The sequence below is a fragment of the Cyrtonyx montezumae genome, unplaced genomic scaffold (genome assembly GCF_038088225.1).
Source record: "Cyrtonyx montezumae isolate F1298 unplaced genomic scaffold, pur_monq_1.0 scaffold_1, whole genome shotgun sequence".
NCBI lineage: Eukaryota > Metazoa > Chordata > Aves > Galliformes > Odontophoridae > Cyrtonyx > Cyrtonyx montezumae.
Window position 1 is genome coordinate 2,268,971 of NW_027071825.1, and position 13,099 is coordinate 2,282,069.

A 13,099-nucleotide genomic window follows, 5' to 3' on the forward strand; every position below is an offset into this window, starting at 1 on the left:
GCCTGAGGTCCGGGTTTTGCTCAGGAAAGCTTTAACCATCTTTATGTGCAGGGTTTTAGCAGCCCTTGCACCACAGTGATGTGTCGTGGTCCTACCACTACCTTTCTTCTGTGGAAAGATGTTTTTGTTGTGGCCCAGCTGGTCATTTCCCACGTGTGGTTTCAGCCCACCTACATGGGATGGATTTTCTGCTTGGGATTGGGTTGGAGGGGCTGGCTGCTGCATGGAGGGCGGCTGCCAGTCCTCATCGCCATGACTGGAAAAGCCAAAAGGAGACAAGGGCTGGAAGTGAGAGCAGAGTATAGGAGCAGATATGTGACCAAGCCTGGAACTGCTGTGGGATGTGGAGAGCTCTGGTGTTTGTTTGTGCACGGTGTCATGTATTTTGTTGCCACATACTTGCTGTTAAGGACATGTGTTTGCAGCCTTGCGAGATCTTAGTGCTTCTCCAGGAGTTTAATATACATGGTTTGTTCTCACCAGCCGGTACCACTCCTGTTCCAGCCAGCACGCTAAGAGCTTGGTTTTATTCCAACAGCAGAGTATTGCATGCTTGATTTATTCTCTTCACTATAATTCCTTTACAGAGATAACGTTGTCCATGTCTCATTTCAGAACCGTGGCGGCTGAAGTCAGGAAGCAGATCTCAGGGCAGTATGGAGGGTCTCCCCAGCTTCTCAAAAACCTCAACATTGGAGGCAGCGTCTCTCATCACACAACTGTAAGTAGTGTTTGGAATGTGGAAGAGAGGGAAGTCTGAGTCTCTGCAAGGAGCACTTTGCATGCTCATGCTCTTTTGGGATGGTGTTTTTGTCTTCTTCGACGTTCTCAGGAGTGGAACCACAGTTATGAAGCTCATCTTGTCTTCAGATATATTTTAAATGTTACTGTGAAAGACTGAATATAATTACTCCTCAGGAATGTATGTTTATTGACATGTTTATAGTCCACTTCCAAGAGTGGCTGAAATATAGGCCAAGTTGTCAGGAACACCCTCTCTGGAATCAGATTTTCTTTCATGGACTCTCAGTAGTGTTCCAAATTTATTCAATGTGGTGGCATAAACTTCCAGAGTTCAACAAACTTTTTGTTTGTCTAGAGCTGTATTGTGGAAGTATTCCTTTGATTTGGGTATTGCTCCGGGTCATAGCAGTTTCTTTTGCAGCTGTCAATTTAGAAAACAAATACTGTAGGATTTTGCTTTCATCAAAGAGGGTTAGAGTAAATCAGACAGCACTGGAAATATGCCCTGAATTTGCTAATCTGTACACACATTCTGAGTTTTCAGGAGGCCTTCTTTTGTTTTGAAGTAACATCCTGTATGGTTTCTCCAGTTCATATGTTTCTCTGTGTCCCATGCAGTATGATACAGGTTTTGTATACAGAGCACAGATGAATCCTTAGAGCTGGTACCATTGCAAGTGGGAACTTGAAAACTGAGTTGACCCTTAGCTTAAAAGAATGATTTGCTGCAGGCTGAAAGTTCATCTTTAAGAAGATATGGCTCTGCTAGAATTGCTGGGAACTGGATTTTGTGTTGTTTCCCTGTACATCAGCTGTGTAAGTACTGGGAGAGCAGAGGGCTGGCTTGGTCTGCCTTACTGCTGATTGAGCACAAAGCAGGGAAGCATTCTGAGAGTGGCATCTCCAGGGATAATGCCTTATTGTAGCAATCTCTGTAGGGGTGTGGGATGATAATGCAAAGCCCTGATGTGGTGGTTCTGTACCATCTTTAATGTCACTCAGTAGTTAGGTAGCAGGGAGGCACCCTGTTAGTAGTGGCACAGACTGGATGGAGCACTTGGGGTCATGCCCCCACTTTCCTGCAGCGATGGATAGCTGATGAGTGATGTCTGCTTTTGAAGGATGGCCATCCCTCAAACCTTTGTGCTTCGCTTGTCTCACATGATTTCACTGAGGAACAAGTTGGGTGAATTGCTTTTGTGCTCCTCATTGCTTTCATGAAGTAAGATCTCTTCTTTGTACCTTGCCAAGTTGTTCTCCAGCCAGACACATTTTTCATAACTTATTCTTTGTTGGTTGTATCACCTGTTGTCCATATGAATCATTTCTTTCACTTTTTCTACTTCTAAGGTTTTTTTTGTTCTACTGTCATAAAGAGGGCAGTACAGGACAGACAGGAAAGAAGGGGACAGACTCTTTAGCAGGGTCTGTTGTGACAGAACAAGGGGAAATGATTTCAAGCTTAAAGAGGGTAGATTTAGGTTACATATAAGGAAAAGGTCTTTTAGAGTGAGGGTGGTGAGGCACTGGGACAGGTTACTTAGTGTTGTGGCTAATGCCCTGTCCCTGGAGACTTTCAGGGTGAGGCTGGATTGGGTCCTGGGCACCCAGATGTAGCTGGGTGGTCCCCTGTTTGTTGCAGGAGAGTTGGACTAGTTGGCCCTCAGAGGTCCCTTCCAACTCTAAGGATTCTCTAATACTGTGTGTGCGTGCTCAAAGCTTCAGTGCTGTCAACCTGCACATGCAACTTGTAATGCAGGTTCAGATTCATTGGGCGCAATATTGTCAACTCTGTGTTCACTTCTTGTATCTCATTATCCTGTTGCTCCTGTGTGGTTTTTTTTTTCCTGGTAGATCTATGTGAGCATCTCTAAAATCCTGGAAAAGGTCATGCTAACTGGAAGCAGGCTCTGAGCCTTTCCCATCAAAGTGCACTGCGTGTTGCTTGATGTGATTAGCTTCAAGTTTGTCATCCTAAACTCTGCACTGAGCAGGGATGCTTTCAGAAGGGTGATTAACGTGGAGTGATGGTTTATAGGAGATAGTCTGTGTTAGGCAAGTCATGAGTCTGTCCTGAGGCTGCATCATATGGCAGAGGAATTTGGGGTTAGTTTTTCTCCCTTAAGCATCTCTCAGAATCTACTGTTCCTGTCTGTTCTGTTTGGTAACAGAGAGAAAACATGACTTCTTTGAATTGGAATAGCTGTTTGCTGTGGAGAAGTTCAAAAGTTTACCTGTCATAATATTGTTAAGGTGCAGAAATGAAAGTCCCTGAATCTGCATGGCAGTGCAGTGTAGCAGTGCTGGTGTGAAAGCCTGGAGTAGGATTTGCAGTGTGGGTTTACATATTCTGCAATTTAGTTCCATGTGATTATCTCCACAATGGCAGCAAGTCGTACTGCTGAGTGTGCAGTGTGGACCTGGAGGACTTGTGATGATAAAGCTCTCTCCTATCCAGTACATCTTGCTCATCACACGTTTACACAGCTAGTTAGGATCCAGAGGAGGTCACAGCACTGATCCTTTGTTGTCTGCTGCCAACAACAGCTGCTTCTGGGAACAGCTCTGAGTCTCATGATATCTGGTCTGATGTACACATCCTTTAGCAGAAGTGTATGCTTTTGTGAAAGAACAGCCTCAGTGCTGAGTGTGGCTGGGCCCTTGCTTCTCAGTGGCTGAAACCGGGGCAGGAACTTCTTGCACTCGACACATTTGCATGTGTTTGAACCCATGAGAAGTGCAAAATCTGGCAGCTGAATTTTAGCAAGTCTCTTCCCTTCTGCTGCATGAGCAACAGCCAAAAAGCTGCCAGAACTGTTTCTAATTTTGTATCTGGTGATGCTGGGGAGGGAGAAGGCGCAGCTTTCAACTGACTGTACAAGCACTTGTGGTTTATTATTGTCAACTTCCGCCCTTCTGCCACTTCAGGAGCAGCTGATTTTGATGGTGTGTTCCTCAAACCACAAATACAGGCCCATAAGCCATCAGAGGCCTTTCCTGTGTGCCCTGTCATGCTGGATGGCACGCTTCACAGGGTGCAGCCTTTGCAGCACCGAGCTTTTATTTTTGAAGTCCAGAACAGAAGGCACTGACAGTTTGTTGCTGAGAAATAGGAGCCAGTAGGGTCCTAGTGAGATGAAGGAGCTTTTGTTTTTTGAGGCTACATTTGCAAGTCTCTCTAAATCCACTGGTAAATAGAGCATGTGTTTGCACCTTGCCGTTGGGTTTGGGGCTGCACACCATGAGCTGTGCTCTCGCCTTGGTGCATCAAGAGGTTTGGTGCTCCCTGATGGGAGTCTGCACTTCTGCTCCCACTGGACAGCTGCTTCAGAGTGACCGATGGGGTTGAATCCTCCAGAGCTCTCTCTCACATCCTCTCAGAGAATTCCCAGCAGCACGGGGCATTTACTTTGTTTATTTGATGAACTGGACTGTTTACTATGCACTGTTGTAATGCCTCGTGACTAACCACTTTCTTTTCTATTTGAGTTTTTTTTTCTTTTTCTGTTGAGCATCTCCTAGTGCTGTGCTCATTAACTGTCTGCTGACCCTGTAGTTGCTGCCAAACACTGTGGTATGGCAGAGCACCATACCTGGATGAAGCCATGTTGTTGAGCATTGCCATTAGTGCTTCTGAAGTGACTCAGAGGTTTCTCTGCAGCCTGATGTGTGTGGCTGGCCTGACTGGCTGCCTCTTGTGCCCGTTTGGCTTCAGAAAAGCAGAGTTCAGGTTTGTATCAGTTTTTTTCCCATACTTGTGGGCCCTTAGTGAGAGCAGGCGATGTTGCCAAAGGACAGAAAATAACCACTTGATACTGACTTCCCTTCATTTCCTGATCTGTAGTCTGGTGACTTCTCTGTCTTATTCTATATTCTATGACTTTTGTGCCTACTGATATTTATTGTTTTCAAGTTATATAATGACCTGGATTACTTTGGAGTGCCAAAGATGTTGAAATAGTTTTGGTGCTTGTCCAGTGCTTGACTTTTTTTTCCCCCAAGAGAAATAAATTTGTCATACAAAGAAAAGCGTCCTTCAAGATGTGTTTTAAACAGAAGATGAAGATCACCTTACATAAAAAGGACAGCTGTAAAAAGGATTAGGGGTGATATTTCCTATCCGTTAACATATGCTATTGCATAGCTGAACACTGCTATGAGAGGGAGCGCTGTTATCAGAGGTGATAATTAGTTTGGGAGTGAAAGGGTCTGCTTTCTCAGACATGATGTGATCTGACCACATTCTGCTTTCAGTGCTCCATTTTCTTCATGTAAAATAAAGGTGTTGAGATTTGCATATCTTTGTAAAGCACTGCTGGGTTGATGGGCATTATTAGGGCTAATTGAAGCTTTGTCTTGGGTTTATTGGATGTCACGCTTTGGTATTGTGCGCTCAAAGATACTATCTAATTATTAAATAAGAGCATATAGATTCCTTTGTATATTTCCATTGTTTATTTTAGCATCATTTAAAAGAAGAATAAATGATAATTTATGCAAATAAATGGAAAACACTGAAAGGGGGAACTTGACAGTACCCTATGTAGGATAGAAAAGGGCGTTTCAAAGTGTTCAGAGCCAAGTAATTTTATCACCAAAATTACTAAAATGAAAAGGAGAACGAGCCAAGTCTTAATGCTCTCTCAAATCTGATTAAGGCTTAATAGTGACTCCCATTATATGTATTTCCTGGAGGTTGTGTCCTGCCTGCCTGGATGGTCTGTCCTCATCAGCCAGAGGAGGATGGGAGAGGCATCCACATCCTCTTCCCCTCCTCCTCCCATCAGGAGCTGCTCACAGTTGACTCTGCTGTGGTGTGGGTGCTTTCTTTAGTGTGCTCAGAGTTATAAAATCAGTAGAGTCCTGCTGCAGAGATTGAGCTTTTTATACATGAGGTTGGTGAGTCTGGGAATCACTGAACAGCTGATGAGTCGCATTTGTCTGCAGTGATTTAAACAGTTTATATGTTGGCAGAGATAACAGATCTTAACAGAGAAAAGATGTTCTGTGGAAATGCTGATAATACCCTCCATCTCAAAAGCATTCTTAATATTGCATTAGAATTAGAGTGGAATTTTTCCTGTTTAGTTCCATGTTGGTCTGCTTGCGGAGCCCTTCCTACAGGTGCTGCCAGGGCCCCAGCAGGCGATGGAGGGCTGAAAGCTGCTGCTTCCTGGTGCTGAGTGCTTAATCCATGGATGAACAGCCCACTGATAATTGAGATGTGATGGAGCTGGGTTCTCTCCATGCAGAAGCACATGCTCGCTCATGGCTGCCACAGCTCAGTTTGCACACCCTGCAAACCCTGGGGGTGTGGAGGGAATCCATCTCCGCTGCTCTGATGTATTGTTTCTGCTGAAAGTGGGAAGCTGTGATTTTTCTGGTCAGGCTGTTTGATTTTTTTTAATCTCTTTAACAGTAGAGAGCTTTGATGTTTCCTTTGTCTCAGTTTCGGCACTCGGTTTCAGTGCAGTTAATCAGAGGGTCGCCGTCTCTTCAAATCACTCTCAGCTCAGCACCCGTGTTTCCTATATCAAAGTCTTTCTGGTTTTGAAGTTTCTTGTGGTGAAATTACATGACTGAGTCATCAAAGAGTATTCTTCTTACTCATCCTTGAAGGCATAACTTGTGTCTTTCTGTGTTTTGTTAGAAATTGCTTTAGTATTCTCAGATAACTAGTGAGTTTCTGATTAATGATTCTATATCCAGGTGGCTCCTTGCAATAACAGCCAGTTATAACAGCAAATAAACTAGTTCTGTTTGTACACAAAACCTCTCACTGACTTTGTGACTGGGTGTTAGCTGCTGTATGTGAGGTCATCTTCAAACAGATGTTCTTAGAAGTATTAGATCTTTTCCCATTTCCAACTTCGTGGTGTTCTATGAATTTGACACGTTACAGGTCACGCCTGTAAAATAATCAAAAACTGAAATGCTTATAGAAATTTTTGCTTACAAAATGTTTATGGAAACTTTTCAGGGAGTTTAATAGATAATATTTTCCTTTGCACAGAGGACAGCTAATTCTTGATTTACAGGAATGTGCTTGAATATCACTCTGTACATTTCCTTAGCGAAGATATATTGTTTTACACAAAGGTCACTTTTTCAAACACATTATCAAATAAAATGATTTTCTTTTTTCAAGAGAGTTTCTATCCCAGGCCTGTGTCTTGAGAAGGATGGAGAGACTCTTTATTTGAAGAATATGCTTCATCTGTTGGACCAAATGAGTTTTTGCTTTAGCAGGAGGAATATGTTTACAGTTTGAAATGAAGGACTTTTATTATCTGTTCTCTGTAGTATTTTCATCTTCCAAAACATCGTGCAAAAGTAATACTGAGAGCTAGAGCAAAGCAGGAGAGAAGAAACTACATTCCAGCAGCAGCGTGCATGTGTGTGGAGGTGATGACTGCACTTTGTGGTTCAGGAGGTGTTGTCCATGTTGAGCATTGGTAGCTGGCTGAGGTTGATCAAAAGCAGAGGTTGCCACCTATTTCCTCTGAATAGCTCCATATATTATAAATGCAATCAGGAATTTAAACGCAGGAGCTCTCTGTGCTGACCAGTCATCGGGAGTACGAAATGGAATGTATGGACCTTCTTGATTTTTTGATCCTGTGATGACCATTCCTGGAGTAAGCACTAAGGTGAAAGAAGATAATTGAACGCTGAGTCCTCCCTGTGGACCACCAGATGTGCTGACTCCTGCAGCTCTCTGAGATCCCAGCGTCCCTGTGAGGATGGCTGCCATGAGGACAGGCCATCTGCCTTCCTGCTGCCTGGGAAGGACGTGGCGGGGTGCCCTGCAGACCCAGCAATAGCTGAGAGAAGGCTGGGGCTCAGCTTTGAAATGCTAATCTGTTTCTTCTGTCCTTCCAAGATTTCGCCCAGGGAGGCAGTGGGTGGGAGGTTGGTATTAATTTAGAATTTGAAGCTTGAGTGCAATCTGTTACAGTTTTAGCACATTAGAAATTGTTTAATATTTAAGGTGGTATTGAAGTTAAGATGGAACTTTGTCCTACTTTCAAAATTGGCAAGAAATACCACCCAGATTTTGAAAAAATGCCTCGCTGCCAATTAAAAATAACATTCAAGATCCTTCCTGATCCTCCTGATGAGGAGTTCTGCAAGGTTAATTTTTCAAGGTCCCTTATCATGGCTGCACAGAGAGGTTTACTCCCACACAGGAGGCAAGGCCCCAAGTTGTACTGCAGTCCTCAAAAACAAACACAAAGAGTGAATCTCTGCCTTTGGGAATTAGGCATCTCATTTCAGATAAAAGGAAATTTGGTCTCAGACTGGGACATGGGGAATGGGGGTTCAAATCCCTGTGTGCTAGATGCATCCTGCCAAGCCATCGTGCCATAAACATTTAAAAAGCTGCTGGGAAGGGAATCAGCATCTTGAGAGGGGAGGGAGGAGGAAATGAGAAGGAAATGGCGATTTTCATAGCTGTTCTGACCTGTGCTAGAGGGAAGTCTGCAAAATCCTAGCTTGGATCTGTGTTGCTTAGGGCATGTGTCCCTCAGGAGTGCTTGTGGTGCTCTGTACTGCATCTGAGTTAGACAACAAACTTTCACATAGATCTAGGAATATTCTCTCTGCATAGCTTCTTGTGAAGGGAGAGGACAGATTAAAGTCCCATAGGCAAAAGTCAGAATGACTGTGGATGTCGGGTCACGCAGCAGTGACCTACACTGGATGTTCTCTGTATTTAAAGTCAGTATGTGTGAGATGGAGATAATAACTATCCCTTTTCCTGCCTTCTTTGCTGCTGTGATCCCTTACTGGGCTTCTCTTTACTGCCTTCGTATTGTAGATACCAGCTTAGATTAATGAATTGCTTTGTTAAGGAAGCAAACTGGAGCAGGACGTTGTTCAGACAAGGGTGCATAATGATGGGTAATGAAATGCTATCCTAATTAAATCCTTCTTTGGTCATTCCTTAAGCCTGATGGAAAAGTGCATCTATGGAGAACATCCCCACTGCCTGTTCGTGGCTGTGGTAGTGAGGCATCCCTGCTGTCCCCAGAATTGTCTTATCCTGCACATTTTTGATTGCTTCGCTCCCTCCATATGTACCTGCTGCAGCTGACCCCATCCCTGCCAGTTGTACAAGGCCAACACTGCAGTGTGGCTCTGCCCTTTGCTTTCTAGTTTTGCTTCCTTGCTGGGGTAGGACAGGCTGTGGGCGTTGCAGTGTGGTGCCTTATGTGCTGCATTCCTCCTGTGTCAGCCCTTTGCCCCTACAGCTCATGGGTGAGCTGCTTGGTTGAAGTAAGTTAGAGTTTGTGCTGTCTCCAGGGAGCTGTACCTTGTCCTGTAGCAGAGGTTCATGCCCCTGTTGCCAGATTTGTGCAGATGCTTCTTCTGTAACTGATGATGATGATACAGGTGCTCAAAAAAGGAAATAAATAGGAGGGAGACACATTTTGGCTAGTGGTGCACTAAAACTACAGCAAAATACTGTGTTTACTGTCTAGAAAAGGACAAAGTCGATAAGAAACGAAATTTTATTTTCAGGCTTTTAAGAGGATATAACAGTGAAGAATAACACAGCCTTAAAGAAGAAAGCTTGACTGTCCCTGTTCCAGGAGAGTTATAAACCTGTGAAATAGGGTTTTGTAATGCAACTTCTGAGATCATAACTGCAGCAGTGCGGATGCACCTATGGAATACATGCATTAAATAGTTTGTATAAGCCAAATCAATAAAGGTAGTGACTTGGTTGAGCTGACTGAGCATGGGTCTGTGGTCAGAGCTCGGATATATGCAGAATCATTACTTTCAAGAGGTGTTTGATTCAGGATGATTGGATTGCTTAAAAAATGGGTGTCCTGGTGGATTTCTTCTGTACTGTCAGTTCAGTGGTATGTTGTTTTGGTAGTTCTGTTGTTGAGGGAACAGGCTGTGCCCCTCTTATTCATGCTGTGTCCCCCTTTTCCCTGTGTAGCCCTGTTCATTTCAATTGCCTCAGAAGTGCCCTTGCTTCATGAGGTGGCAGTGTCTGGCCCTAGGATCAAGACTGAGCAGAAACTGTGTCGAGGAATTACTTTAAAGACTGTCCAAAATTATATATATCTTCCATTATGGGTTGTACAAAATAGATGAGTATTTTCTGTAAGAGCAGTAATCGCGATGCTGAGAGTAGGCTTTTCTTGGTGTGCATTTGCTATTAGTTTAAACCATCCCCTAGCCCTATCTGGGGACATGGTCAGAGCCCCTGCACACCTTTGGTTTCTGGAGGGCCTTCCTAATTGCTCCTTGGTAGAAACAGGCACCTTGTCAGCAGTTCCTTAATGGCAGCACTCCAGCATTCCCCTGCTGGGTTTTGTTCCTGGGTCGGTAGGTGGGCTGCCCCATTGCAGATACTTGACTGAAATGAAAAACAATCTCCATATGTGGAGGAAGCACCTCTGCTACTTCCTAGGAGCTGTCAGGGGGAGTGGAAAAGGCATTTCCTGGCAGCAGTGGGAAGGTTGTGTGCCTCTAGCAGGATGCTGCTCGCTCTCACCCACCAACACTCAGTGCTGTGGAAGAGGACGGCGTTATATCTCTTCAGATGTTCCCCACGTTTCTGCAGCAGAGATTTCTAAACCTCCTTATTCCTGGCTGACAGTGGGACGTGCTATTGTTGCGATGGTCTGGAGATGAGCTGTGTGTGAGGATGGTGCACGAGGTTAAAGATCAAAGTCATGTAAACTAAGAAACATCACAGTCCTCATAGGCTGTGGCTGACTGCTGCCGAGCACCTTGTTGTTTTCCTGGATGCTGTGTGGAGGCAGGCAGGGGCTGGGGATGAGATACAACAAGTTCTGCTCCTCCATCAGCAATGAGGCCAGGGTGGTGAGACTGGATAACCTGCTCTTCATCTGAACTCATCCAATTCCTTCACTGCCCGCTGGATCTGATGGATTTGTTGAAAAATTTCTAGTGGCTGAGGCTTTGGCGAGGTTGCAGATGACACAAAAATAGCCCATTGTGTGCTGGTTTTCTTCTTGGCCTCATCTTCATCCGGGGCTTCAGAGAGATGCAGGAGTGTGAGAGATGGGAGAGGTGGCTGAGCTCAAAGGCTGCGATGCCATTTGGGTTTGCTTGCCTTTTGGTGTGCACTTCTTAGTCCTTATTTCCTCCTGCTCTTTCATCACTTCTGCCCCCACAAATATCTAAGGCTTAAAATAATGTGCTTGCCTTTTATCTGCCAATAGTCTGACGCGAAGTAGTTCCTCTTCATAGCCATGAATTTATGTTTGGCCTGTTTACTCAGGTGCTAGACAGTATTTCTGGCTGCACAGATGGCGAGTCTAATACAGGCTTCTGGGTTTGACTTTTATGTTTGTTTACATCTTTATGGTACAATAGTTATCTGAAGAGACAAAGTGGAAAATTGGGAAGTGTTAACCTTGGGTGTAATGCTGAGGTGTATGAAGGGCTCAGAGGTGCCCGGAGCATTGATGGGGCATGGGCTGTGCAGCCCTGTGTGCCCCCATCTGCCTTAATACAGCAGCTATCCTGAAAAAAGCGTGGACTTGTAGCAGTTCCACAACAGTGTACTGTGACACTGTGCAGTAAGCTTTGTCAGTTCTCCAGTGCCGAGCACAGCCGGTCTATCCACGTATAAAAAACAAGTAGTTTGAGGTGATGACATGTCGACCGCAATGTGGGAAAGAGCAGTGACACATTCTTGCTGTGACTTTTGCTGTGACCAAAAAACAGTTAAAACTTGAGGGTTTTTTTTTCCCAGAAATTCTACTAATTCCATACTTCTGCTCCATTTCTAAAGTGAAGGTGGGGGAAAAAGGGTCCCATCAGTGGTTGCTCAGTCATTGTGCTCTGTGGGAAAGCTTCGTGCCCTCAGAAGTTGCTTTTTAAGGATATGCGTTGCTTAGAGCGGTGTCACTTCAGCTGAGGGCTAAGTAATTTGGGCCCCAAAGGTCCCCAGTATCTGGAGAAGAGGTGGTTCAGTGTGCAGAGAAAGTTCCCTGGAAAAGCCACTTAGTTTAAAGTGGCTTTAGTCTTCAGGGCTCTGTGGCTTCATGTGGTGCTGGTAAATCAGCCCATGCTTTGAATTCCTGTCTGCAGGGTGTGCCAAAGTGTGAGGGGGTTTGGTGTTTTTTACATGCTGAATCAGGATGAAGCCTTTTGTGATCAGGCCAGCAGCATGGGAATTAAAAATCCAAAGTCACTTACAAGGCAAGTCAAGTATAATACCTGATTTAGAAGCAAACTGATGAATAGGTATAAGCTGATGTTAGATCAAGTTTTCACAACAAGACCAAAATGTTGGTTTAGAAAACAAAGTAGTTCACATATGGTTTGTTTTCTTTCTCCATGTTTTAAGACCCTTCCATTGCTTGCCTTTCCACAGGTGCCACTCACAGAAGCAGTGGAGCCGGTTGATTTGGAGGACTACCTCATCACACACCCCATTGCTGTTGAGTCTGGCCCCTTGAGAGACTTGCTTGAGTTTCCTCCCGATGACATCGAGGTTGTGTACACCCCCCGAGAATGCCGAACGCTCGTGTCAGCTGTTCCTGAAGAGAGGTAGGAGGTGACAGGGGAGCACCTTGCCCAAGGAAAGTGGTTGTTCATCAGTTGAATACCTGCACGGGTGAAGCCTGGAATTCTTGTCTTTCACTTTTCCTGAAGTGAAAATCTGCATGTTCAAAAAAACAGTGTCCTATGCATCACTTTAAAGATATTGTTCTTTATTCTTTTAACAGTGAGATGGACCCTCACGTGAGGGACTGTGTGAGGAGTTACACGGAAGACTGGGCAATTGTGAACAGAAAGTGAGTTCCCTGTGACATTTGTCAGCTTGATTTCATATTTCTTTTTTTTTTCAGGATGACTAGCTGGTATGAGGAAACTCAAAAATGGTTTTCCTGGCTACTGCTTTCCTGTGCTTTGGTTTTTAGTTGCCTCGCTGAGTTGAACTGATGTTTTGTGTTCAGCTGAAATAATTCTTTCTGTTTTGAAAATTAGATCTTATAGACATCAGAACCCCTTAGGGCATTTTTGAAAATCTAGGCCATTTTCATCAGCTGCAGCTCCTTTAAAATATAGAGAAAGCAGGGAATGTAAGACTACCTTAGAGAATTAAGCTTACTGTCAGCATTTGCTTTCTTTCGTATGTTCTTAGTTCTTTCTAGAAGTTGCAGTTATTTTGTAAAGATGTAAGGTTTACACATTCATTCATTGTTCACAACGAGACTTTGGGAAAGAACACAGTTTAAACAAATGTCTGTTAGTGTTAAACTATCACAGTCTCTACCTAACGAGCTAGCTTTATAGAGATTAAGCACTAATTTATACAAATTATCTGGAAAGTTTCTGAGTAGCTTTACTTCGA

The 13,099-nt window shown here is 44.1% G+C and overlaps 1 protein-coding gene across 5 annotated transcripts in view; it reads left to right on the forward strand.

The window, feature by feature from the left end:
- The window catches only part of DOCK7 (dedicator of cytokinesis 7), an 86,861-nt gene that overhangs the window by 6,729 nt on the left and 67,033 nt on the right, over positions 1-13,099 (forward strand). For all 5 annotated transcript variants that reach the window (XM_065737813.1, XM_065737820.1, XM_065737829.1 and 2 more), the window contains exons 2-4: positions 616-721; positions 12,116-12,291; positions 12,471-12,539. In XM_065737813.1, the coding sequence (XP_065593885.1) occupies positions 616-721; positions 12,116-12,291; positions 12,471-12,539 (351 nt within the window). The remainder of the gene's footprint in view (positions 1-615; positions 722-12,115; positions 12,292-12,470; positions 12,540-13,099) is intronic.